This window comes from Homarus americanus, unplaced genomic scaffold (assembly GCF_018991925.1).
Source record: "Homarus americanus isolate GMGI-L3 unplaced genomic scaffold, GMGI_Hamer_2.0 scaffold36970, whole genome shotgun sequence".
Lineage (NCBI taxonomy): Eukaryota > Metazoa > Arthropoda > Malacostraca > Decapoda > Nephropidae > Homarus > Homarus americanus.
In genome coordinates, this window is record NW_024740094.1 from 2149185 (window position 1) to 2173276 (window position 24092).

Below are 24092 nucleotides of genomic sequence, written 5' to 3' on the forward strand. Positions count from 1 at the left end.
ACTCCTTCATTAATTTATAGTAAAATATAACCCCATACCACTGCACTGTACAGTATGTGGTTATCTACAGTAGAAACACTTTATCATAGTTTTAGCTCAGGATTTCCATACAATATCACCAAGACCTCAAGGTGAACAAAAAGCACATCAACACACATTCATGTTATCTTGCCAATAGTTAGCAAAGTCTTATCTGGCATTCTGGTTGAGGTTAGAAATATAGCCTAAGATAGATACGAGTCAGACGGCAATAGGTATATAAGATGATACTGATAAAAGTATAGAGTTCTGTACACAGTCTGTACTTGGAAGTAAATGTGAAAGTAAAATGCAGTATATAGAGATCGTATACCAAGGTTTACCTGTACTTTGTCTTTTAAGATCATGTATCAGACATAACCCAACATTGATTTGATCAGTTATGCTACATAAGCTAATGCACTGAACTTAATGGTAAATGTCATAAGACATGCAAGAAACCAGTGTGAACTTGCACTGTTAATCACAAGATAGACAAATGGTGCTCTCATACCAAGGTGAATATAGTACAGTGGTGCAGTGTCACTAGTTCACGGAGAAGTTTTCCTTCTACATTTTAAAGTTTTTCCACAACACAGCAAATGTTGTTATTCTCTATCACTTTTCTCTTACTCTGGGGCTCCTTGCCACTTAATGCCGAGTTTCATTATATATAAGGTTTACAAAACACAAATTTTTTCTCAAACTGTATGTAAATAATTAAAAACTTCATTGACTCCTACTTACAGAAGCCAATTTAAACAAACTTACAACCATTCATTTATACTTCAAACACACAAGTTATCTTCTGGAAAACAGAAGGCCATTTTACATACAGTACAGTACTACCAAGATGCTCATAATGGTACTTGTAGGATTTGCTGTGTTAAACTTGAATCCTTGTCCAAGATAATACAAATATATTCTACAGCAGCCAACCCACACAGTGGGAAGCTACTCTAATTCTAATAATAAAAGACATTTTTTTTATGGTGCCTTGTAATATGGGTATGAAAGAAGATGCTAATTTAGTAGTCAGACATAGTGCATTAATGTTGGTAATAATTCATTATAGGCTCAACAGACCTTATAAAGAGAGGCTGTGTGAATAATACCGAGCTAGATTTCATATTTCGCAACATTGGATCAACATATGAAAGACTACAGCACTTCGTACATCTTTTAAGTACAATATAAACCAGATAGAGTATACCAAACATGAGTCAGACAGCTTGTTAAGTTATAAAAATCTACTCAAAACCCCAACTAATCCAAGACCCAGGTCTTCAACGATCAAGTGGTACGACACATAATATATCTGGAATTTAGCTGTTCAATTTGAAATAGATAGCTGCAAAAATGGATAAGTGGTCCATGATAGCAGTTCAACAACAACACACACACCCCCTACAGCAAGTTATAAATTGTTATATCAACCTTGACCAGGAACCAATGTTTTACTAATGGACAAGTTGTCCCATCAACAAAAACTGTTTCTCAATCAAGAGTTAGTTTAAAAATGTAATCAAGCATAGGTGATATGTTTCACTGCTATATATTAAAAACTGTTTGTCTAATTTTCCTCTATCTCTAATAATCCTAAACAGTTTGCCTGAGAAAACATCATGAGCAATACTTTTCTCTGCTTCACATCTATACTTCACTGTCACAATTAAACTATACACCACTGAAATGAGAATTCTTAACTGCACCTTTGTTACTTTTTCCTACTTCTAAATGCGCTTTTATAATACATGCTGATAAAACCTTCAATCCGCGCACAAAGTCTCATTCAGTAATGAGACCAATTAATAAAATGAGGAATTATTCCAATGAGGAATCTCTTAACATTAAGATGTACAGATGTTCATTGACTGAGGTGGTTGAAAAGGATCACATGACACCTAAAATATGGATGGGACTGGGTATGAGTCCAGGTATAATACCAACATACTGTACACTACTACAATAACTGCATTAGTCAGGCATTACTACATTCTTCAAAGCAATTTCTTTGGTGTAATATTTTTTGAGCTCATTAATATTGGGTCTATTGTTTTGGGGTGAAAAGTGATTTACCACAACTTACTCTTTCTTTCATATATATTGTAACATAAGTCAGAATAAATTTCAATAGTAAGTTTAAAGTTAATGTTGTATCTGCATAATCCAAAATTGTATAACTGTCTTAAGGTCACCAAGTAGCCAAAGTTTTCTGTAGTGCACATTAGCCTCCACTAATAAGTCTATCAAAAATATGATTTACGGTCTTATCTGTGGAGGTCCAGCCATCATCGGAGGTCGCATTCCACCGGGCCCCATCATCATTGGTCCCATGGGGCCACCCATTGGAGGTCGCATACCTGAAAAATAATTTTTTTTAAGTTTCTGGAGTGGATGTACTGTACAACATGTGGAAAAGTTTGTAATATTAAAAAATGTTTGAGTTTTGATTACATGTACGTACTTTTAAACTATGGTGACACAACTGTTGGTATAAAAATCCAGTTGTACAATGCTAACAATGCTGGTGTGATAACTTAAGTCACATAATAATTTGGATAGGATACACATCACTGCAACATCTAAGTATATGAAATCCAATACAAACTGGGATGAAGTCTTTACCTGGCATCATGCCTGGTGGCATCCCCGGACCTGGTGGGCCACCCATCATTGGTGGTCCCATCATGGGCCCTCGTGGACCCATCGGGGGCATACCCATGCTGCCTGGCATATTTGCACCAGCCATGCCAGGAGGGCCCATGTTGCCCATACCTGGACCTCTTGGAGGACCCCCTGGGCCACCCATATTCTGAGGCCCTGGTCCACCTGGTCCTCCTGGCCCACCTGGTGGGCCCCCTGGACCACCTGTGGGACAACATGATATTTGTTAAAACAACCACTTCACTGGCAGTTACTTTTACTTGTCTGGATTATTTACATTACCAAATGTAAAGCCATTCAGTATTCACAAGACCTTGTTAAGATTCAATAAAATGTCAGGCTAATTTAGCAATTCAGTGTGGTCTTACCCTGCATACTGGAGGGTGGTGGAATGGCTGCTCCCTTGGGGATCTTCCCAGCTTTGAATGCAGCAGCTGGAAAAGATTTGTTTTGTAACACCATTCTAATAATAAAAACAAACGTAATAAAATACAGTACAATTTCTCTATGTACTATAATTATACAGTAGCTATAAAAAAAATGAATATCTTGTTTAATTTTATAACACATAAAATCATAACTAAAGAATGGAATTATTAAAGAAGTGATCCTTATGCTTCAACAGTACTGTACACTTGCAACATAAAATACTGTACTGAACATGAGAGGAAGATAATGGTACTCACTCGTTGCATCAATCAGTGACTGAGCTTGTTCCTCCATCCACTTCTGGTAATATATCTTGACATTCTCTTTGTGTTTTCGACCCTGGCAGTGAGTCTTACGCACCGATGGCTGTAATTTAAAACAGTCAAGTCCTTCACCCAGAATACTTTAACAAACAATAAGATCTCACAAGTAATGGTTTCTTATTAATTTCAAGAATCACCTAAAGATTCCACACCCCAGCTTATTTCACAAACAACTAACCACCCTAATGCTAACTATACAACAAAACTTAACCTAATCTCCTCAAGTAGCATTAGGATGGTTAACATTCAGGTAAGGAAAATTAGCTAGGTGTCCAATCTTCAGGCGATTCCAATTAAAACTATGTAACAGATACAGCCATACAGTAAAAGTGGCAGCTACTTACCGAGTCATGTGTCAGGTACGTGTCACAGTAGTCGCAATAGTATCTGAAATGCAAAGTGGGCAATGAGTAAGACAAAATCTGTTACAGTATATTATCAGATTTTTTAACGCAACAGAAAACACAAACTTTCAATTTAATACTTAACATCGTCCTTGTAAGATTGTGATTATTTATGAATTTATGACACTAAAACCCTACTCTCAGTTTAATCCATTTCAGGAAAAGATTAGCTATTCCAGTTGTTTGGAATTTACTCATGTGAAGTAAAAAGGGGTAAATATTTAGTAGTTGCTACCATCTAGTAGGCTTTTGAAAATGGGTTTTTATAGTGTAAATAATCATGTTAAATACAAATATGACCTTAATTACCACTGGAAATGAGCAGAAGTTGGGATATTGAAGAAAAAAAAGTGGAAGGTCAAACAATGTAAAAAAAACTAAAAACCTAACCTAACCCCGAGTGTGTAAGAAACTTTCCTTGGAGGATATAGTGATGCGACTTGAATGAGGCAGTGGTGTCTTCATCAGCGTCCGTCTTACCACAGCACCATGCAGGGCGATCTACACGGTACTGACGCTGAGTTACACCTGGACACTTTACACATGAAACAAGAACACCGTGAGCCCTAAAAATTACAATGGCTGCTGCTTCATTGTCCAAAATGCACTGAATAATGCACCAGCCAGCCAATGTACATCCATCTCACACTGATTGACCAAATGTTATAAAATAAAAGTTAAAATAACGTGGAAATTTTTCAAAAAACTTAAAAATTTCCGACAGAAACAGAAAAAAACATTTTAAATTTACTTTCTCTATTTCCCCATATATGTCTCAATATTCAGTTAGGTAGTGGTAACTACTAAATATTAACTGTAAAAATCACACCACAGCCTCCATACCTTCACTGAATTTACATAAACCAACACATAACTGCAGTATAAATATTGAATATCTGAGTAGTTTCCGCACACACCCTGTCACATTCCAGATTAATATTTTCAAACGCCAAACAAACCTTTGAGAACCTGAACTAACCTTTCCTAACTTAGTTAAGTCCAAATCCTATAAAAAAAAATACCAATCAGAGCCTGGATGACGGTCGGCCTGTAGCCACATGCCAGCCAAACATCGAAGAATTTAGAGACAAACCCTCATATCTTACCCTCAGAACTTCCCCTTCCCACCAAAACTTAACAGAACAAACATAGACATTAACTGTACACACACACAGACTGGCTCCTTGAGGTGTGAGACAGGAGAGGAGAAGAGAGGTAAATAAGACTCACTTGGGCATGATGCTGTACAGGCCGCGTCAAGTAAACAAAGTCTGCCTCCCTCACCCTCAACACTGGTGGTTCTCAGGGACACTCACTCATAACAGATATAAAACACCAATAGATATATATTTTTGGTTATAAAAGCTGTATTAAATAGATTATTATTGTATAAATAATAAATAACATACAGATTCACAAATGTTTCGACACTGTAGGGGGTTGAGGGGGTAGGTGCAGTATATTAGATAATTCAACTTAATATATCTCAACAAAGCTTAACTCTCTCATGTAATCTAAATATTTACAACTATAAATTGGTGTTATAATCTCATTAACTATATATTTCTTAATGGCTTTAACACTAAACTTTTATTTACATAACTAATAATTTCCTATTTTATATTCCCGAGAACTAGATTTATATTCATCAGTCACACCAGTCAGAAGGTAACTCACATTAATTATCTTTTAAATTTGTATACAATTTACCCTAATTTTCTATATAAACCTCCATAAAATAATATTAAATAAGGTTTGTATGAGAAGAGTGGTGGGGACTACTAGGGAGAGAGAGGTGAAGCAGACGATGGAGGGACATGATGTAACCTGTGCCTGAGGTGAACACTTACCTAAATGTCCTATTATTGTTGTTAGTACAGAAGGGAGGACAATCAGGCACCACCACTCAACCACAAGATGGCTCACCGGTTGCTGACAGCTGCTAGAAGACTTGACAGACTACTGCAGAAGGGCGTGAGGACCGGGTCACTGGATCCTGTGGTGGTGAGAGATATTTTGTGTTATAATTGTTTCCCAAAGTGGAAATAACCTCTTTATGCTCTTTTGGTGTTTTTTCCTGATTATATATTCTTTCGGTAAATCTTTACTTTAGGACATTAGTCTCTAGGGGTTGACCAATATGTTTTTCCATTGTATTTTGGTGTGTTTTAAACAAATCTGACCTTCATTTTGGCGGAAATTGCTAATTTTTGCCTTCCTCCCCAACAATAATGGGGAAGAGCTGAAAAATCAGGGTTTTTGGATGGGGGAAAAAAAACGAGTCATCTGACCTAACACCTGGACCCCCTGTAGGCCTAGCTTAAACGAACCTAAATGTTTCAGTTGTTAAAATCTCTGGTGCGCGCCATGTCCGAAATTACAATACCTTAGTTAGGAGTGGAAGGACCAAGGATACGTAGGAATTGGATAGAATGATCGTCTTTCTCGTAAATCTCGGCAATAAATTTAAAATAATCGTAGGAGCACAAACGACAACCAACCTTCACCATGACCGTTGTGAAACTGGTCAATGAAATTAAAATCATACCCAGGCTGCTTCCTTTGAGAAAAAATCAAATGTGATTGGTCGAAAAAAATTTGCGTAACTGAGGTTCTGTAGAGCCGGTACCAGTCTGGTAGCCCTCCTTTGGACATTTTTAATCATTTGACAGTCTCTAGCATACATTGGGGACCAGACGGGGTGACAATACTCCAGACGGGAAAGCACCTCACGGGTCCGACTAATTACCCAAATGTAGCCGCAATGAAGTCAAATAATGGTCCTACATGAATAAACTGGACTGCCAATCACTTCTCGACTAGTATTTGGTGTCATAAAGTCACAAAAAATTGGTAAACTTAATTTAATCTGAGTTAATAGATTGAGTGCATGTACCTAACCTAACCTAACTCAGATTAAATTAAGTTTACCAATTTTTTGTGACTTTATGACACCAAATACTAATTGAGAAGTGATTCACAGCCCGATTTACGCTTGTATGACCATCATTTGACTTCATTGTGGCTACATTTGGGTACATTTGGGTAATTAGTGGGACCGCACCTCACTCTTGAAGATCATGATGAGTGATTGACCATCCAGATATCTAAATGACCCTATTGGCCAGTACTGGACAGTCCCATTTACACCCAGCCCCTATCGCTCATATCCATCCAACCTACTGTATGTTTGAAGCTATCCGGCGTATTCGAGTTAATGATGATGTTTAGTTACTTGTACCACTCATCCACTACTCTATTTCCAAACCAGTGTTTACCTATTTCACGCCTAAATCTAAATTTGTTTAATTTAAGACCATTGTTACGAGTTCACTCCTGGTTGGATAGTTTGAGTACCTTTGTAATGTCACCCTTTGTTTAGCCTTGTCTTTCATTTATACACCTCGATCATATCACCCCTCACTCTACGTCTCTCGAGGGAGTGCAAATTAAGATGCTTTAACCTGTCTGTGTACTCAAGGTTCCTAATGCCCGGGATTAGTCTTGTCATTATCCTCTGAATTCTTTCTAGGGATTCTATATCCATTCTGTAGTACGGTGACCAGAATTGAACTACGTAATCCAAGTGAGGTCTCACAAGCGCAAGATATAGTTTAAGGATGACCTCTAGTCTTGTAACTAACACTCCTTTGCATAAACCCACGTAGTTTATTCCCCTTGTTTCGAGCAAATGCATATTGTTTACTTAATTTAAGATTCTTACTTATCATTAATCCTAAATCTTTCTCGTAAGACCTACTAGTTTCATTACCTGATTCACCTTCTTCTCACAATGGCCCGAGAACTTAAGTTCATTATCAACATACACACCCAGGTCCTTTTCACATTCAGTCTCAATTAATGCAGTCTCTTCCTGTTGGGACATGTGATATGCCTTCTTACTATTGAAGCGACCCAGTTGCATCCTTTTGCACTTCTTGACATTGAATCTTAGCAGCCATTTCCTCGACCATTCTTGAAGCTCATGGAGATCTTTCTGCAGCTCTTCACAGTCTGTTTGGTTCTTAATGGTATAATACAGTACCTGTACTGAGTTTTAGTAAATCAGAGTATGTTGGTGAGGGCATTTTATTCAGTCACACCACAGTAAACACTCAATGCAGTCACTGAATCAGAGTAATACAGTATACTGTAAGAATGTATTTGCTAAAGTAACACTTTTTGGATCACCCAAGCTTATTTCACCTAAATATTAACCTCCTAATGTTCACCTTAACTAAGCCCAACAGGTAGCATTAGTGAGATAAACAGGGGGGGGGGGGTGAATTTTCAGGTGGTTCCACCTTTTTTTACCAATTTGCAAAGTTTCTTGGTTCTACAGATAGGACAGCACCTATCACACATTAATCTACCATGGAGCACAACACTACTGCAGCAATGGCAACATTTCTGTCAGAAGCCTCCCCGGGGCTTTGAGAAATATTTCCGTGGTAGTGCCAGTAAACAGGGTCAAACCGGAAATGCCAAGCCAACGCCCAAGACGGATCCTCCACCAGAACCCACAAATAAACCCTCAAAACCGAAGGACCCGTTTAACATTAATTTATTCGGCTCAGGAAATAAGTAAGTTACTCTGTGTATTTTTTTTAATGTACTGTATTCTGTTTACTTCTACACATACTGTGCTATATACTGAGAGTATGAGACAGTTCTCCTGTATTCAAACTTGCAGATATTATGAAAATTAGAAATCCCCGCTTATTTCACCTGACGATTTAACACCATAGTGCTAAATGGTTGGGTTAGTCTAGGTTAGCATTAAGGTATTTTATCATCAGGGGAAAAAAAGAAGGGATGCCTGATCTTCATTAGATCCATATTTATTAATTTCTGTTTACAATACAGTAAACCCTCCATATAAGGGATTGTATAGAGAGGAAAGTCCATTATATCGAGGGTCAGTTAGATATGAAACCCCATGCAACGAACTATATAGATATTAAAGTCTGTTATATCAAGGGTCCGTTAGATGTGAAACCCCCATCTCACGGATTATATGCAGAGAGAAGTCCGTTACATGGAGGTTTTACTGTATTTTAAAAATTAAATTTTATAGCATATATACTGTATAGGCCATCATGTAGAGACCTGTGACTCCTTTACACTTGGGGGAGACAGCTCTCTCGGGGTGATACAGGAGTACAGTATAGATCTTGCTGGCCCCTGATTTCTTTTCTTTGGTCATTTATGAAACACTTGTACTTTACATTAATTGACAAGATTTTGTATGATTTATATTATTGTCCCATGTGTTGCTGTGTTAACTTTAGACATAGCTAAATGTCATATTGTTTTTGCAGAGAAATTGAGAGTAACAAGTACAGTTGCTCACAGGTATAGTGTTCCACCCGTTGGTGGCCTTTTTGAACAAGTGGCAACGTCAGAATCACTTTATGAATGAAACGGTAACATGAGGAGACCATTTGCCAACAACTGCCACCAAGGGGTGGAACTCTATACCTGTGGGCAACTGTATCTTAATGGACAAAAAACTATTGATTTTGATATTCTACAACATGGAATAGAGTGCACTACAGTTTTGTCACATTACGTAATTCCTTGTGCTAAATAAAATCATTAGGCATTGAGCAAATGAAATACTGAAAGTTTTCCTATATTGAAGGGGTTAAAGAGATTTTTAGTGCATTTGTCAAACTGCAAAGGATACTCATATTTAAGAATGGGAAATTTGAAATTATTCTTTGTTGTTTAAGTTTTTGGTAACTTTATTATAAGCTCTTTATGTATTGCCACTTTTCAGATCTGGAGGTGGTGGACGAGGCGGTGGTGGCGGCAAACCAATTGGTGAAGGTAGTGAACGTGATCGATGGTTAGCCCTCGCTGCTTTGGCTGCTATGGGGTTTTTGGGGGTTGCAGCGTACTACCAGATGGGTTATCGAGAGATCACCTGGAAAGAATTTGCTAAAAAGTAAGTAAAAAGATAACTGTTTATTGAAATACCTACTGTATGTAGCTACAGTTCAGTGTGGAGAAGAGAGACATTTGAAGAGCTCATCATAATTAGGAAATCCATTTTTTTTACCTGGTGATTCAACACCATTACTGGTTAGGTCATCAGTTGCAATAAACAGGGATTCCTAATCTTTGTGTTTTCTAATTGGGAGATGAGATACAGAAGTAAAGTAAAGAGGTAGGTCTATGGTGCAAGTTACATATAAATTTAAAAGAACTTTTGTTAAATTTTTAAGTGTCAGTTTTCAATAAATCTTATACAGTATCTTCTTTCAGTTATCTGGCCAAAGGTATTGTTGAGAAGCTAGAAGTCATCAACAAGAAATGGGTGCGAGTGAAACTGATGCCGGGTAACCAAGTTGAAGGAGCTGTAAGTACTGTACAGTATGTATATTTGTGAAAGTGGTTCCCATAGCCATGACTACCTGTTAAGAACAGTGTGAATCCAGCTCATTGTATACTACTAAGCCTTCGGTACACAAGGGGGTAGCAGGTCGCATTCACTTCCCCAAGTTGTAACCTTAGGTACAGTACTGTACCTATTTACAGTATGGTGAACTGGGAATGCCCGGGGATCAAACCACCGACCCATGGAACAGTTGGCGAATGCTGTATCCACTATTAATTGGGGAACAATTAAGAGCAGATTGTCTTATTGTTGGTTCCTTTTATGATACAGTACCGTATGTTCCATACTCCTAACACCTTAATTTCTTATTTTAAATTAATAGTTTGAAGAAATAGCAAACTCTTTAGTATAACTGCAAATAGGAACAAGTGATTTTGAGTTCTTAGGTGCAGTGTACATTGAGAGATGAGAGAAATGGGGAACAAAATGAGACATGGAAATAGTATAATGTGATTGATCGGTTGGTAATGGGACTAATTAAGAAGATGCGTGACATTGGACAAACTCAGTTGTTAGTGTTTAAGAGAGAGAACTATTGGGAACACTTCCTGGGGGAGTGAAGGGCCATGTCTCAAAGTGTTAGATCAAGGGACAAAGACTGCTGAGAAGTAAAGCATTCAGTGAAGGGACTAATTTATGGGGAACCCCAGAGTCATTGATTCCTGTAACTCATGTGTATATTAATTGTTGAAATGACAAACAGTGCAGGACTCTTTGGTCAGTTAGGTAGAGTGACAAACTATGGAAGAGTGTTTGAAAAGATAACTACAGTGAGTTCTGCTATAACGCGTGTTTTGATAACGCGAATTTGCTCTAACGCGATTTATGAATTCGGAACAATATTTGTATAACGCGAACGCTTGTTTGCTATAACGCGATTTTTGCTTACTATTTCTCCAATTTTGTGGTATTAACTGTGAATATGGTAAAGAAGAATATCTCCAAAAGGCGTTCTGATGATAGAATTCCCGGTGATTATCGTAAAAGAAAGGATATAACACTTGAAGAGAAGCTCGATGTTATCAACCTCAAAATCACCCTTCTCCCCCATCAAGTTACATTCATATTTTTTCAAGGTAAAGTGTTAAATTTACTGTATGATTTCATTATTAGATATGAATGTAACATTTATTTAGACTGTGCTATCCTTTGTGTTAGGCTAACTACTAAATTTTTTCGATTTCGAGTAATCTGCACCTAACCCTATTTTCTCCATAAGCCCTGTTATTTCTATTACGCGATTTTCTATAACACGATATTTTACAAGAACACAATTATCGCGTTATAGCAGAACTACCTGTAGTACTGTCCTGTACACTGGAGCTGAAGGTGACTCTGCTGTTTACAACTTTCTGGGTTGTGGAAGAACAGAAGTGATTTAATTTATGATATGCATTACAGAATTAATGTTTCCTGTACATTAATAAAACCTCAAATGTATCTTAAGGTTTTGTTTACTTTCTTCCAGACTACACTATGGTTCAGCATAGGTTCAGTTGATGCTTTTGAACGCAACGTAGAGACAGCACAGATAGAGTCGGGCATTGAACCCAGCAACTTTATCCCAGTTGTTTACAAAAATGAGCTGGAGGCATCAACACTGACATCCTTCCTGCCTACATTACTGATAATAGGTATAGTAGTGGTGGTTAAATAATTCTGTATTGAAGGATTGTGTATAAATAAATGATTATACTCTACATTGTTTCTTTGGGTAGGTAAAGTTAATTTCATACAGTATGTGATTATTATTTATTTCTTTGGCAAATTATTTTCCACATATTGTATAAACAATAGTGCTACATGCATAAGTCTTGTGTAGAATTTAATGTCGTCCCTCATGTGGAAAGAATAGTCAGCCATAATGTTTGCTAGATGGGAACCTAGTTAAACTTTGGAATCTGCTACCAATACAACAACAGTGCCCTTCATTACCTGTGTACTGTACCAGGTCTTGAGGGATAACCTAGGTGGAGAACACCCACACATACACACACCCCAATCTACACTTAGTCAGGCATGGGATTTCTTTTGCCCTTGTTGCTCTTGTTTATTTTCTTTGTGTTTATTTTTTAGGATTTTTAATCTTCATGATGAGGAGATCAGCCCAGATGATGGGAGGGTCTGGTGGACGGAAGGGTGGAGGCCTTTTTGGTGGGGTGATGGAGTCCACAGCAAAGATGGTCAACCCAACAGACATTGGTGTTAAGTTCCGGTAAGTTGGTTATTGTGATTGTATTGTTTGTTATACATATCATCCACTCTCTCCCCAATAATTTTTTCATATCCACATCTCCTTAGCTCTGTAGTATCTCTTATTCTCTACATCTTGTTTATGTTTACCCCCACATACACATCTCATGCAGGTTATATCTCTTGCTTCTAATTTGCTCTTTCCCCTGGCATGCCGAGTCTGTGCTTCACACTCCCACCTTGGTCTCTTTGACACAGTTCACGATTCTATTTAGAGTGATGAAGATATTTAACTTGTAACCCTTCACTTAGCTGCTGGTAACTTGTTGCAGAGATGTTGCAGGATGTGAAGAGGCTAAAGTGGAGATTATGGAATTTGTCAATTTCCTGAAGAACCCCCAGCAGTACACTGAGCTTGGTGCCAAGATCCCCAAGGGTGCCATACTTACAGGCAAGGATTACCAACATTTATTTAAAAAATGGCTCTCTTTTAATCTTTATGGTACTGAAAGAAGTTACTGGTACATGACTAATAACTTCATTCAACCAGAAATACGGAAGTAGAAGAGTCAGGCTACTAATTACTGTTTAGATAATTACTGTATTAATATCTTCTGAGGTAGGTAGTTGAGAACCTAACTCTTGCTAGTGTAAGGATGGTAGTGGTAGAAATGTTCTGGGAAGGTTCACCACATTTCATCTGACTGTGAATGTAGACAAGACGTAAATGATAGATAATGTGGGAGCTAAACTTAACATTTTTGTATCTTTGTATTATTAATATTATTTTTTTGTTAGCACTAGCATTTACTATGTCATTATTCATCATGACCTACAAATCAGGTATGCTATTAGAAAAGAAATAGTTGCCCAACAAATTACTTGAGAACTTTATATATAATACTGTACTCTATTTACCACAGGACCCCCCGGAACAGGCAAAACACTTTTAGCCAAGGCAACTGCTGGTGAAGCCAACGTACCATTCATTTATGTCTCGGGCTCAGAGTTCCTCGAGATGTTCGTGGGTGTGGGTCCCTCACGTGTAAGTACTGTACTACTTTACTCCTCTTATGGTAGCTATAGGAATTTTAACCCACTACAGTGCTGTATGATATTATCCAGCTGAATAATAGTTCTTTAATGCCTGTGTTTTGAGCTGGTATCTTCATATACATTTTTTGTTGCTCTTAGTTGTCATCTCATATTCCACTGTCTAAGCTGAATAAGTCAGTAAAGAGACAAAGTTATAGATAATAAATACATCATCTCTGTAAATGTTTAAAGAAGCCCAGATGTATGATGTAATGAGGGAGAAGGAACATCTTTTGGAGAGAGTTTTAGTCAAGTTTGCAAGACTTAATATCACACATGATGAGTTTTTAACCCGACTGTGTTCATTTTAAGTTTCAATATTTGATCGCTATCTTGTTTGGTTTTGTTCTTGAAGACTCGTGACCTGATTTATCTGAAAACCTTTGGTAGTTGTAGAATTCAGATGTAAAAAAATTATATATTCATGGGAGATAACTGTGCTGTTATATGGTACTGAGTAAACAGCTACAAATTATATCATAGATTTAGGATGGATAAGGATAAACCAGAGCCATGGGTTATTGGTTATAGATAGTGGATTAGGAGGAAGACTTCTAGGTGTTTAGGACATGTTGAGAAGACAATGGATAATGAGACTTAAAAGTACACAAGAGTGAGGCAAATTTGGCTTGATTGTTGGAGAGGAAACTGAGGGACTACACAGAATAGATGTTGCATGAGGAAGTTTTGGTGGTTGAATTACCTTGGCCATACCTTCTTCAGTGGCGCCTCCAGGAAGGAACAAAGTAGCTACCGTATCAGAGGTGTAGAAACGTATTATTAATGTAAGAGTTTTGGATCTGTAGTCATGGAAAAATTTGAAATGGCTAACTGCTATTAATCATTGACAGTTATATCACAGGAAATATTTTTAGAAGTGACAAAGAGTGTTGATATTGTGAGAAAATTTAAATAGAAAATATAAGTTAGTAGGGAGTGGACAGGAAGAAATTGATTTTAATATGACTAAAACCATAAGGAGATTTTCATAATGGTAACTGGTCTTCAGGTAACAGTACTAAAGAACACTGTATTGTTATATGTCTTGTTTATAATGTAGTTATTTGTTTGTTAGTCTTTGTTATTATGTTTGTAATGTTGATGTTATTCTTCACCAGGTGCGAGACATGTTTGCAATGGCCCGTAAGAATGCTCCATGTATCCTTTTCATGGATGAAATTGACGCCGTCGGGAGGAAGCGCGGCGGGCGGAGTTTTGGTGGCCACTCAGAGCAGGAGAACACCCTGAACCAGCTGCTAGTGGAGATGGATGGTAAATGTGCTTCTTTGTACCACTTGAAATAAATACTTAGTTTGCATTACTGTACCTGGAGATTAGATACCCAGTCTGTTTCACCTGATGATTAAATACCCCTTATACTACCTGAGAGGGTTAGGTTAGGATAGGTTAGGTTAGCATTAGGATGTTTGGTCAACAGGTGAAATAAGCTGGGGTATTTAATATTCAGGTGATCCAAATGATTTTAATACAGTAATTTAAAAGATTCCACTTGTCTCTTGAAAGAGTTGGATCATATAGTACTGTAAGTTGATGAACATTGTAGAATTTTGTCAAGTTTTGGGGGAGTGCAGTAGATCTTGACCCATCCAGCTTGTAAATACAGTACAGGGTATAGTGAATTATTGATCACTTGTGCCTATAGTGTTTGTTCCAGGATCTCAAATTGGTGTTCCCTCTCAATAACACAGGCACAAAATGTCTATATGATTTATCCCAGTTAATTTTAGAAAGGGTTAAGCTCTATCAAAATATTGTAGGTTCATACATCAGTTCTCTGTGCTGTATTATATTTTATTTTCCATTCTCTTTGCCATTTGTGTTTTGTGACTTAATAGCATTTTGGCATTCATTATCTAAACAGGACTTTAATTTAACTTTTTAATGGCAGGTTTCAACACAACATCTAATGTGGTTGTGTTAGCTGCCACCAACAGAGTGGACATATTGGACAAGGCTTTGCTCAGACCAGGTCGATTTGATCGTCAAATATTTGTACCACCACCAGACATCAAAGGCCGAGCATCTATCTTCAAGGTACATTTGGCCCCATTGAAGACGAATCTTAATAAAGATGACCTCTCGAGGAAAATGGCAGCTCTCACTCCAGGATTTACTGGTAAATATACAGAGTATGGTCATAAATATAAGAATGTGATTGGTGTCTGTTATGAAACAGGTCCTGGGCAGTGGAGGAGATATTTATAATGCCCAGCTGCCAGGGGATACATTTTCTTTCGCCATTATGTACATAGTCATTCTGCCGAAGCAAATATTTATGTTTACTCTTTAGGACACCTGCGACATTAGAAAGGACAACCGAGACTTATGGTCACATGTATATGTCACAGTTTTATACAACATTAACAACAAATTCCAGCAGTTAACATTGTATGATCATTTCTTTTGTATCTTTATTCTTCAGGAGCGGATATCAGCAATGTGTGTAATGAAGCTGCCCTGATTGCTGCCCGTGATGCAGAGGTGGCTATCGTACAAAAACATTTTGAAGCAGCTATTGAACGTGTAGTTGCTGGTATGGAGAAGAAGACTAATGTGTTGCAGCCAGCTGAGAAGAAGACTGTAGCATTCCATGAAGCTGGTCATGCTGTCTGTGGCTGGTTTTTGGAACATGCTGATCCACTGCTCAAGGTTAGCACTTTTTCTTAATTAACTGCTTTGTGTATATCAGTAGTCATGCAGGTATTTTGTACTCTGTACAGGTGAAATTAGTTTATGAACAAAATGTATCTTTTACAGCAATAAGAACAAATTGATAATGGGAAAATGTGTATGTGTGTGTGTATTTGATTTTCTTGAAAGTAAAAACATGAACACAAATTTATTACATGTTGGCAAAACAATCCCTGAATGTGTCTTTTAGGCATTAGTCCTCAGTACACACACCATGACCTGTTACTCTCATACTTGATGAGATACCTATGGTTTCTAATCCCTTTTTAGGGCAGTGGTTGCAACAGAGTAGTGATCTAACAGTTGTCAGATTTCAAAGCTCCGCAGTTGCTGTTGTGGTTGTCAGGAAGTCACAGCTGCAGTTGTTTGGTTTAACTTTAAACTTGGATTAATGCTGCCACCTGTGTGAAACTCTACTTTTCTTCATATGATTTTTCCTTGTGAAAAGGCCATAATTTTGATCAATGTATTACTCTAGTTTACAACTTGTACTCAAGTGTACTAAGCTAAAGGACTAAAAATTTTATCTGCAGTGCAAAGTATGAGCTGTTTATACTCAAATTAATTGCTATCTTGCAAAAATTCCAGCATTACAAGTTATATTCTGTTACAGTTTATAAGAGAAAAAGTTTAAGCCTAAGAAAACCCTTCTTGTAAAATCTTTATCACTGCTGTCTCCCTTCCCCTGCTGGCTGGGAGGAGGGCGGAAGGGGAGGTGGGGTGTTAGCAGACAGCAAGAGAGGATTAAGTTGTCAGTGGAAGGGGAGGAGTGGTGCAGGTGCAGGATTATACAAGACAGGAAATTTAAGTTTTTCTCATAAAATGTTACTGACTTGACGTAGAAGAATATAACTTGCATTGCTGGAATTCTTGCAAGATAGTGATTAATTTGAGTATAAACATCCCAATACTACTACTTTTTTACACTCCTTGTGCAAAAAAGGTCACAAATGGTCTCCTGTAATTAAGCAATTTAATCAATATTTGTCACTGTAAAGATACAAAAACATTGTTCTCTGTGTCTATTATTGTAGCATATTGTACGTAAAGGCAACACAGTGGTTGGAGGGCCCCACTGCCCAATGAATTTCTCAGCTCTCGACCCACGTTTGTGATTGTTTTACAACCGCAACAGGTTGTTTTGGTTGTGATAATTTGTGCAGTTGTAAAGCTTCGTGACATCACTGCAACAGAAGTAAACTAATCATCAGAATAGTTCACAGTCACCAATGCTAAGGGTTACAGGACTTTTGTTTCCAACTTCTAGACCAATATGTTAATCCTCTATTTACTGATTCTTTCAAAAGAAAAACTTGAGTACAAACTCTTTTTCTTTCAGGTGTCTATCATCCCACGTGGTAAAGGTCTTGGATATGCCCAGTACTTACCAAAAGAGCAGTTTCTCTTTACTCAAGAGCAACTCTTTGACCGCATGTGTGTTATGCTTGGTGGCAGAGCATCTGAAAGCATTTTCTTTGGTGCAGTCACAACTGGTGCACAGGATGACCTGCAGAAAGTTACCAAGTCAGCTTATGCTCAAGTAAGTGGTGAAGTGGTCTAGAGTGATTGTCACCCATGTTTAGAGTGGTCTTCAGTGTACAGTATTTTCACTGCAGTTTTATGTGGCACATGGAATTGCTTAGGAGTATAAGGTTGTTTATCACCTATTATATTTTATTGCTCATGATAACTGAACCTTACACAGATTGTCCAATATGGCATGAATGAACGTATTGGCCAACGGGTGTACCAACTTCCTGAGCCAGGGGAGATGGTCATGGAGAAGCCTTACAGTGAAGCTACAGCCCAGGCTATAGATGAAGAAGTCAAGATCCTTATAGATGCTGCATATCAAAGGACACTGGATCTTCTCAGAGAGAAAAAGGAATACATACAGAAGGTATGACCAGAATGTAACTAATGAAGGTACAGTAAAAGTTCTTACACTCAGAGGGAGCAAGCACTGATAACCTTGTATTGGGCTAACCACAATTTGCCTTACATATTTTCTTACAACAATTTATTGATTGAAGTGCCCATATTGTCTAGTTTGTAATAAATAAGTTTATTTGAATCTCCTTGTTTGTGCTTAACTTTCTACAAGTTATCACCTACATTTGGTAGGTTGTCACCTCATGGGCCACCCCTCTGAGGAAGTGGCCATTATTTCATGGCCACTTGATCACTACACATTTATTTTGCCCATTCAGTTTTTCTTAATTGTTCTCTTGTTTTCTCCTTAAGATATTACTTCGTCTGTCGCTTTCATGATATAAATGGTCTTACTGTACTAGCTACTGTAACATTTGTTCTGCTATTAATTTAAATACCCTAATTTTTTTATTGCAAAGAGAGTAAATGTTAACTTCATTTACTTTGGTGATTTAATGAAGAAAATAAGATGATATGGCAGGATGTTGGTGTATGGAAGGGGTTGATAACAGAATTTATTTAAAAACACAAGTTGATGTTTTTTTTTGTTTTTTGCCGTAGATTGCTGAAAGGCTACTGGAACAGGAAATTTTGAGTCGTGATGATATGATCGAGCTCTTGGGCCCTCGACCATTCAAGGAAAAATCTACTTATGAAGAATTTGTGGAAGGGACTGGCAGTTTTGAGGAAGACACCAGCTTACCTGAAGGTCTTAAACAGTGGAATCTAAGTAAAGAGGAATTAGAGGCAAAGAAGGAAGAAAAGAAAACAGAGAAGAAGAGCAGCTAGTCGAAAGATGATACAGTACTGTATAGCTAAAGCTTTAGTTTATCTTATATACATACACTACTCAGCTAGTGTGAAAACAAGACCAGCATGCAGGATTTTTATTAGGCAAGTGTTCCTGCATTGTTCTTAGGTCTCTACACGTGTTCATGTGATGGTGGTGGTTGGTGAAGAGTTGGGTATGCTGCCTTGCTTTTAAGTGGAGACAAATTTTTCAATGCCTAAAGTTAAAACCGTTGTGAAGGTTAGAATATTTATATAGAATGGAAGTTAACAAGCAAAGGCATTCCATATAGCCATTTCTTGACAACTTGAACTTCAAATTAAGGATACTGGTTCCAGAAATTATATTTGATGTTATTTATGAATTCCAAATTACAAAATTACAAAAACAGTAGTAACGATTTTTAATTGGAGGAGTGATAGATGTGTGTGGTGAGTCATGATATTAGAAAGAATGCACTGTTTCTTTTTGAGCACTTTGTTCACAAAACAAACCACAAGCAGGTGTGCAACATGTGTAGGATTTGTTTGTGCAACATCTTTAAGGAATTTCTGAAAGTTTCAAACAGGGAGATAATTTATCCAAAGTTAACAAAATTTGATTAACTTGACAATGAGCGGGTGCCAGATTTTTATTCATGCGGGTCATGTGACTTCAGCCTTAATTTGAGAGTACTGTACTGTACTGTACTCTGTACTTCACTATTATATTTTATATCGTCACAGGTTTGTAAATATGTATTTAATTATAAATTTTAGGGGCAAGTGAATGCCATTTTGTTTTATAAGTCCAGTATCGTTACATGTACAGAGGTGGTTGTTTATATATTAAAAGGAGGAAATATTTAACTTACCTGGTATATTATTAAATAGACCCTTTATGATTAAAGGTTGACTTACAGTTGAATTCATTAGTTCCTAACCATCAATTTGTAATTGACATGAAATATGAAAGCTATGGAGGTCTATGTCACCCTTGGCAAATATTTGGCCCGTTACTTTTTTCACCCAGTGCAGTTATGGCCTTAAGAGCAATACATTTTCCATCGTTTCCTATTAGTACTGGTGGCTAGCACAGCTCTAATTAGACTAACTACCTCTAGAGTTTTGAGGTTAGTGGTTTTACACATCACCCCTCGTCTCCTAAAATGAGAGCAGTCTACTATCCTGGACTCCTCACACCAGCTAGCACACTAATGAGAGCTGCCAGATCATGGGCTTGGTCATTAAAAGGTATTTCAGGATCCATCCTATAAGTTTTTTAAAGAAAATTGTGCCAACAGCAATAAGTATGTTTGAGACATCACAGGGATGAAGTATTCATAATCAATACAGCATTTCAGGGTATTTATATTCGAATACATTACTGTTAGAAACCCAAGTACATTACAGAATATTTGCCTTCCTATTCGAATCCTCTGGCAAAGTATTCATTTTTGTAGGATAATCTAACAAATCATTTTTCCTTTTTTTTTCTTTTTTTATCATAAATAATCACACACTTGGCTGCTGAATTTAATGTGGACGAATGGATGGCTCTAAGTAAATAACATGCAAGTCTCAACGGTCATCACTGGTGAGTAGGCTTCTGGTGATGTGTTTGTATCATGAGACATGTATGCCAGTATGATGCCAAATTGTAGCTTAAAGTTATTGGTTGAACAAAATCCGACTCTTGTTTGAAGTTAGATTAAAATTTTATATACTGTACTGTATATCATAGCCATTTGAAAAGAAAACCATTATTTTGCTTGCCAAACATGTATACTGTACTGTACTATGTACGTACACTTAATGATTTTTTAATTGCTAAATGGCGGTAACACTGCCTGCCTGCAGCTTGTCTAGGACTTAGAAAAACAACAGTTTGTCTCGTGCTGTCAATGGGAGACTTACTGTACATAGAGCTCTTACAATGATGAGACCACTGTAGAGTAGGTTTAGTATAATAACTATTGATATGTTGTTTCTATTATAACTACAGTACTAAGAAAGTATTGTATAAATAAATATATCTACACAGGACAGGTTTGATATACTGTCCCGCCCATTTGGGGACTAACAGTTGTCAACATATATATTCCACTTTTTCCTGGCAAGCTCAATCTCTAATTAGTTTATGTAAATCAACTTAAGAAATTCGCCAGACCCGTGTCAAATGAGGGTCATCTTTGAATGTGTAGCAGTTGATTTGAATGTAATTTCTGTCATTGCGTGAGTAGCCACCTCTGGCAACTCAAGGTGTATATAAACCTGTGCGAGAAGGAGAAATCCCCTCCTTGATGACTTCCAAATTATCCCAGGTATGTAAGCGAGTGTTCCCTGCCGATGTAGTCATTCAGTTTAACTTAGTCAATTTTGTGAGTACAGTAAAACCTCGATTAACCGACTTTCGGATTAACCGTTAATCCTGAACCCCTAAAAAAAAATTTTTCTTTTTTTTTCCTTTTATGGGGATTATCCCACCTGGGCACAGGTCACTGACCCACATCGGGGTCTGGGGGGGCGATAATGTAATAATATTAATGATAATGCTAATAATAATAATAACAGTAATAAAGAACCATAAAGAAATGCAAAAATAAATAAATCAAGAGTGAGAAACAATATACCTATATGTATGTTGTCTTGTCAATAGTAAGATAAACAATTGAGACCCTGCAATTGTGTGTAAATGAGGCAGGAAGTCCGATCAGCAACCTGGGATTTGGTCACAATTTTTGTGATGACATATGTTCTTTGACTTTTCCATTTTTTATTCACGGTTTCTGTGCTGGTTCATATTTATTTACTAAAGTGGTTAATGTTTTAAAGCAAATTCTATTGAAATATGAATGGCAAATGAACAAAAATGAATAGAGGGACTTAAATGAGGTTGGTTAGGGAAAGGTACTTTGAAAATGTATGTTTTATTTCCGTAGACTTTATGTACTACCTTTTCGATTATCCGTCGGCCCCTTCCCCCCATATGTGGTCGGTTAATCGAGGTTTTACTGTATCAGTGTTCATGTTGTAACAGTGAAATGGTCACTTAACCAGGGTAAGAATTACTATAACGTAAACGTCTGTCGTTGCTAGACGAAAGATTGCTTGTGATTGAGTCATCATCACGCCTTTCAAATTATCCCAGATCCAGTGTGTGGGTTATTTGAACACCCCACCGGCTTCCCGGGGTCGGTGGCTACCTAACAGTTAGCTGTATTGAACGATGCTGCTGATATGGCAGGATTAAACTGCTCCAGTCTGCATCGTGGGAACTTGACCTCAGATCCTCGCCATGCTACCAAAGGACTGAGGTTATGAAGTAACCATGAAATGAAATATTTAGACAGAATAAATGAAGGAACTGAGACAAAGAGAGAAGTATGAAATAAGAATATACGGGAGAAGAAGAAAATCCTCGCCCTTACACCCACCTGCAAAACAGACTGCAAATGAGCTGTTCTTATCCCCTGTCACAGCAGATGAATTATTGACCACCATAAAAATGTACAAAGATGCAGCAGCAGGCGAAGACAATATACCAATGAGTCATCATTAAGAAAGTGGCTCACTTATTACTACCTGTTCTCCTACACATTTGTAACTCCTCCTTCACTAGTGGCATATAAAAAATCTGGGGACAAAGGTCTTTTCAAGAATTACTGCCCCATATCAGTCCTCTCAGCCTTAAGTAAGATACTGGAGAAGCTAGCATGTAGTAGAATAAATTCCTTCTGCAATGTCAATAACATCCTTACAGACTCTCAGTTTGGATTTAGAGCTAAAAGGTCGACTGGGAGTGCTCTGCTGTCCCTTACTAATGACATCTTAAACTCATTTGATGACATTCAGTTCACAGTCGGTATATTCTTGGACCTCTCTAAAGCCTTTGATACTGTCGACCATACCATCCTCCTGTCAAAGCTTGAACATTACGGCGTTAGGGGCCTGTCCCACAATTGGTTTACCTCATGTCTGTCAGATAGGAAACAGAATGTCTGCTATAATAATCATCAATCTGACTCCTCACCAATTTTGTATGGCGTTCCTCAAAGTTCCATCGTCGGTCCAGTACCGTTTTTGGTGTACATAAACGATATAGTCCACGCCAGCTCACTCATAAAATACAACTCTCTCTCTCTCTCTCTCTCTCTCTCTCTCTCTCTCTTTCTCGTGTTTGTCAGTCTCTGTGCCAGCTGTTGTAAGAAGGCTTGCATGACAGTGCATGAGCCACTTCCTGAAGGAGCAGATTAACTGGAGAGGAGGAGGGTAGTAGGACAAGGAAGGGGAGGGGATGAGGGATAGGGGGGAAAGGTGGAGGAGGGAGAAGGGGAGACAAGGATGGAGAAGGAAGAGGAGGGAGAAAAAAGTAGAAATGGAGAAATTGAGACGAGAGAGTGGGGGGAAGGGGACTTGCCTCCCTTCCCGGAACAAGGAAAAGTTTGCACAATTCCAAATGTGTCGTGTGTGTATGTGTGTGTGTGTAAATGTATGTGTGTGTGTGTGTGTGTGTAAATGTATGTGTGTGTGTGTGTGTGTGTAAATGTATGTGTGTGTGTGTGTAAATGTATGTGCGTGTGTGTGTAAATGTATGTGTGTGTGTGTGTAAATATGTGTGTGTGTGTGTAAATGTATGTGTGTGTGTAAATGTATGTGTGTGTGCTATGTACTGTTTGTGTGTGTGTGTATGTGTCACTCTCTCTTAGTGTGTGTATGTCAATCTTCCTCATGGCGTGTTAGTGTGTCATTCATAGGGTGTAAGTGTGTTAATCCCCCTCATAGTGTGGGTGAACTTGACACACTACTAGTAAAAGGGGTATAGCCACCTAGTGTGCCCCTCGACACACTAAGCGGCACTCTACCACACCCTGAGGTCAGTAGTTACTTTCACTTCCCATTTTTTAACCGTATTGTTTAGTTGTTTATGTCGCTACTTATGTATGTCGTTTGTTTATTTATGTTGTTATTTGTTGCTTGAATGTTTTTATTGTTTTGTTTATGTTGTTTGTATGCTTGATTATGTTGTTTGCCGTTTTTTTATGTTTTATGCAGTTTGTTTATAGTGCTTGCTTATGTTGTTTCTTTATGTTGTTTGTTTATGTCGTTTGTTTATGTCGTTTGTTTAGTTATGTTGATTGTTGTTTC

At 37.7% G+C, this 24092-nt stretch overlaps 2 protein-coding genes across 2 annotated transcripts; one reads left to right on the forward strand and one right to left on the reverse strand.

Annotated features, from left to right (window-relative positions):
• Nucleotides 1–455: 455 nt before the first annotated feature.
• On the reverse strand, nt 456–5168 carry LOC121875136 (U1 small nuclear ribonucleoprotein C-like). Its single transcript, XM_042379522.1, has 6 exons — nt 5072–5168; nt 3782–3824; nt 3372–3480; nt 3054–3119; nt 2647–2889; nt 456–2381 (listed from the first exon to the last, which is right to left on the reverse strand). The coding sequence occupies exons 1-6, from the start codon at nt 5077–5079 to the stop codon at nt 2281–2283; spliced, it is 570 nt and encodes a 189-aa protein (XP_042235456.1). The 5' UTR covers nt 5080–5168; the 3' UTR covers nt 456–2280.
• Nucleotides 5169–5408: 240 nt separating this feature from the next.
• Nucleotides 5409–19818, forward strand: LOC121875137 (AFG3-like protein 2). The gene is made up of 15 exons (XM_042379523.1): nt 5409–5509; nt 5717–5845; nt 8184–8425; nt 9624–9791; nt 10112–10205; nt 11713–11878; nt 12321–12459; nt 12770–12888; nt 13361–13482; nt 14651–14804; nt 15442–15669; nt 15976–16202; nt 17584–17784; nt 17950–18144; nt 18738–19818. Exons 2-15 carry the CDS (start codon nt 5759–5761, stop codon nt 18963–18965), a joined length of 2370 nt encoding a protein of 789 aa, XP_042235457.1. The 5' UTR covers nt 5409–5509; nt 5717–5758; the 3' UTR covers nt 18966–19818.
• The last annotated feature ends 4274 nt before the right edge of the window (nt 19819–24092 follow it).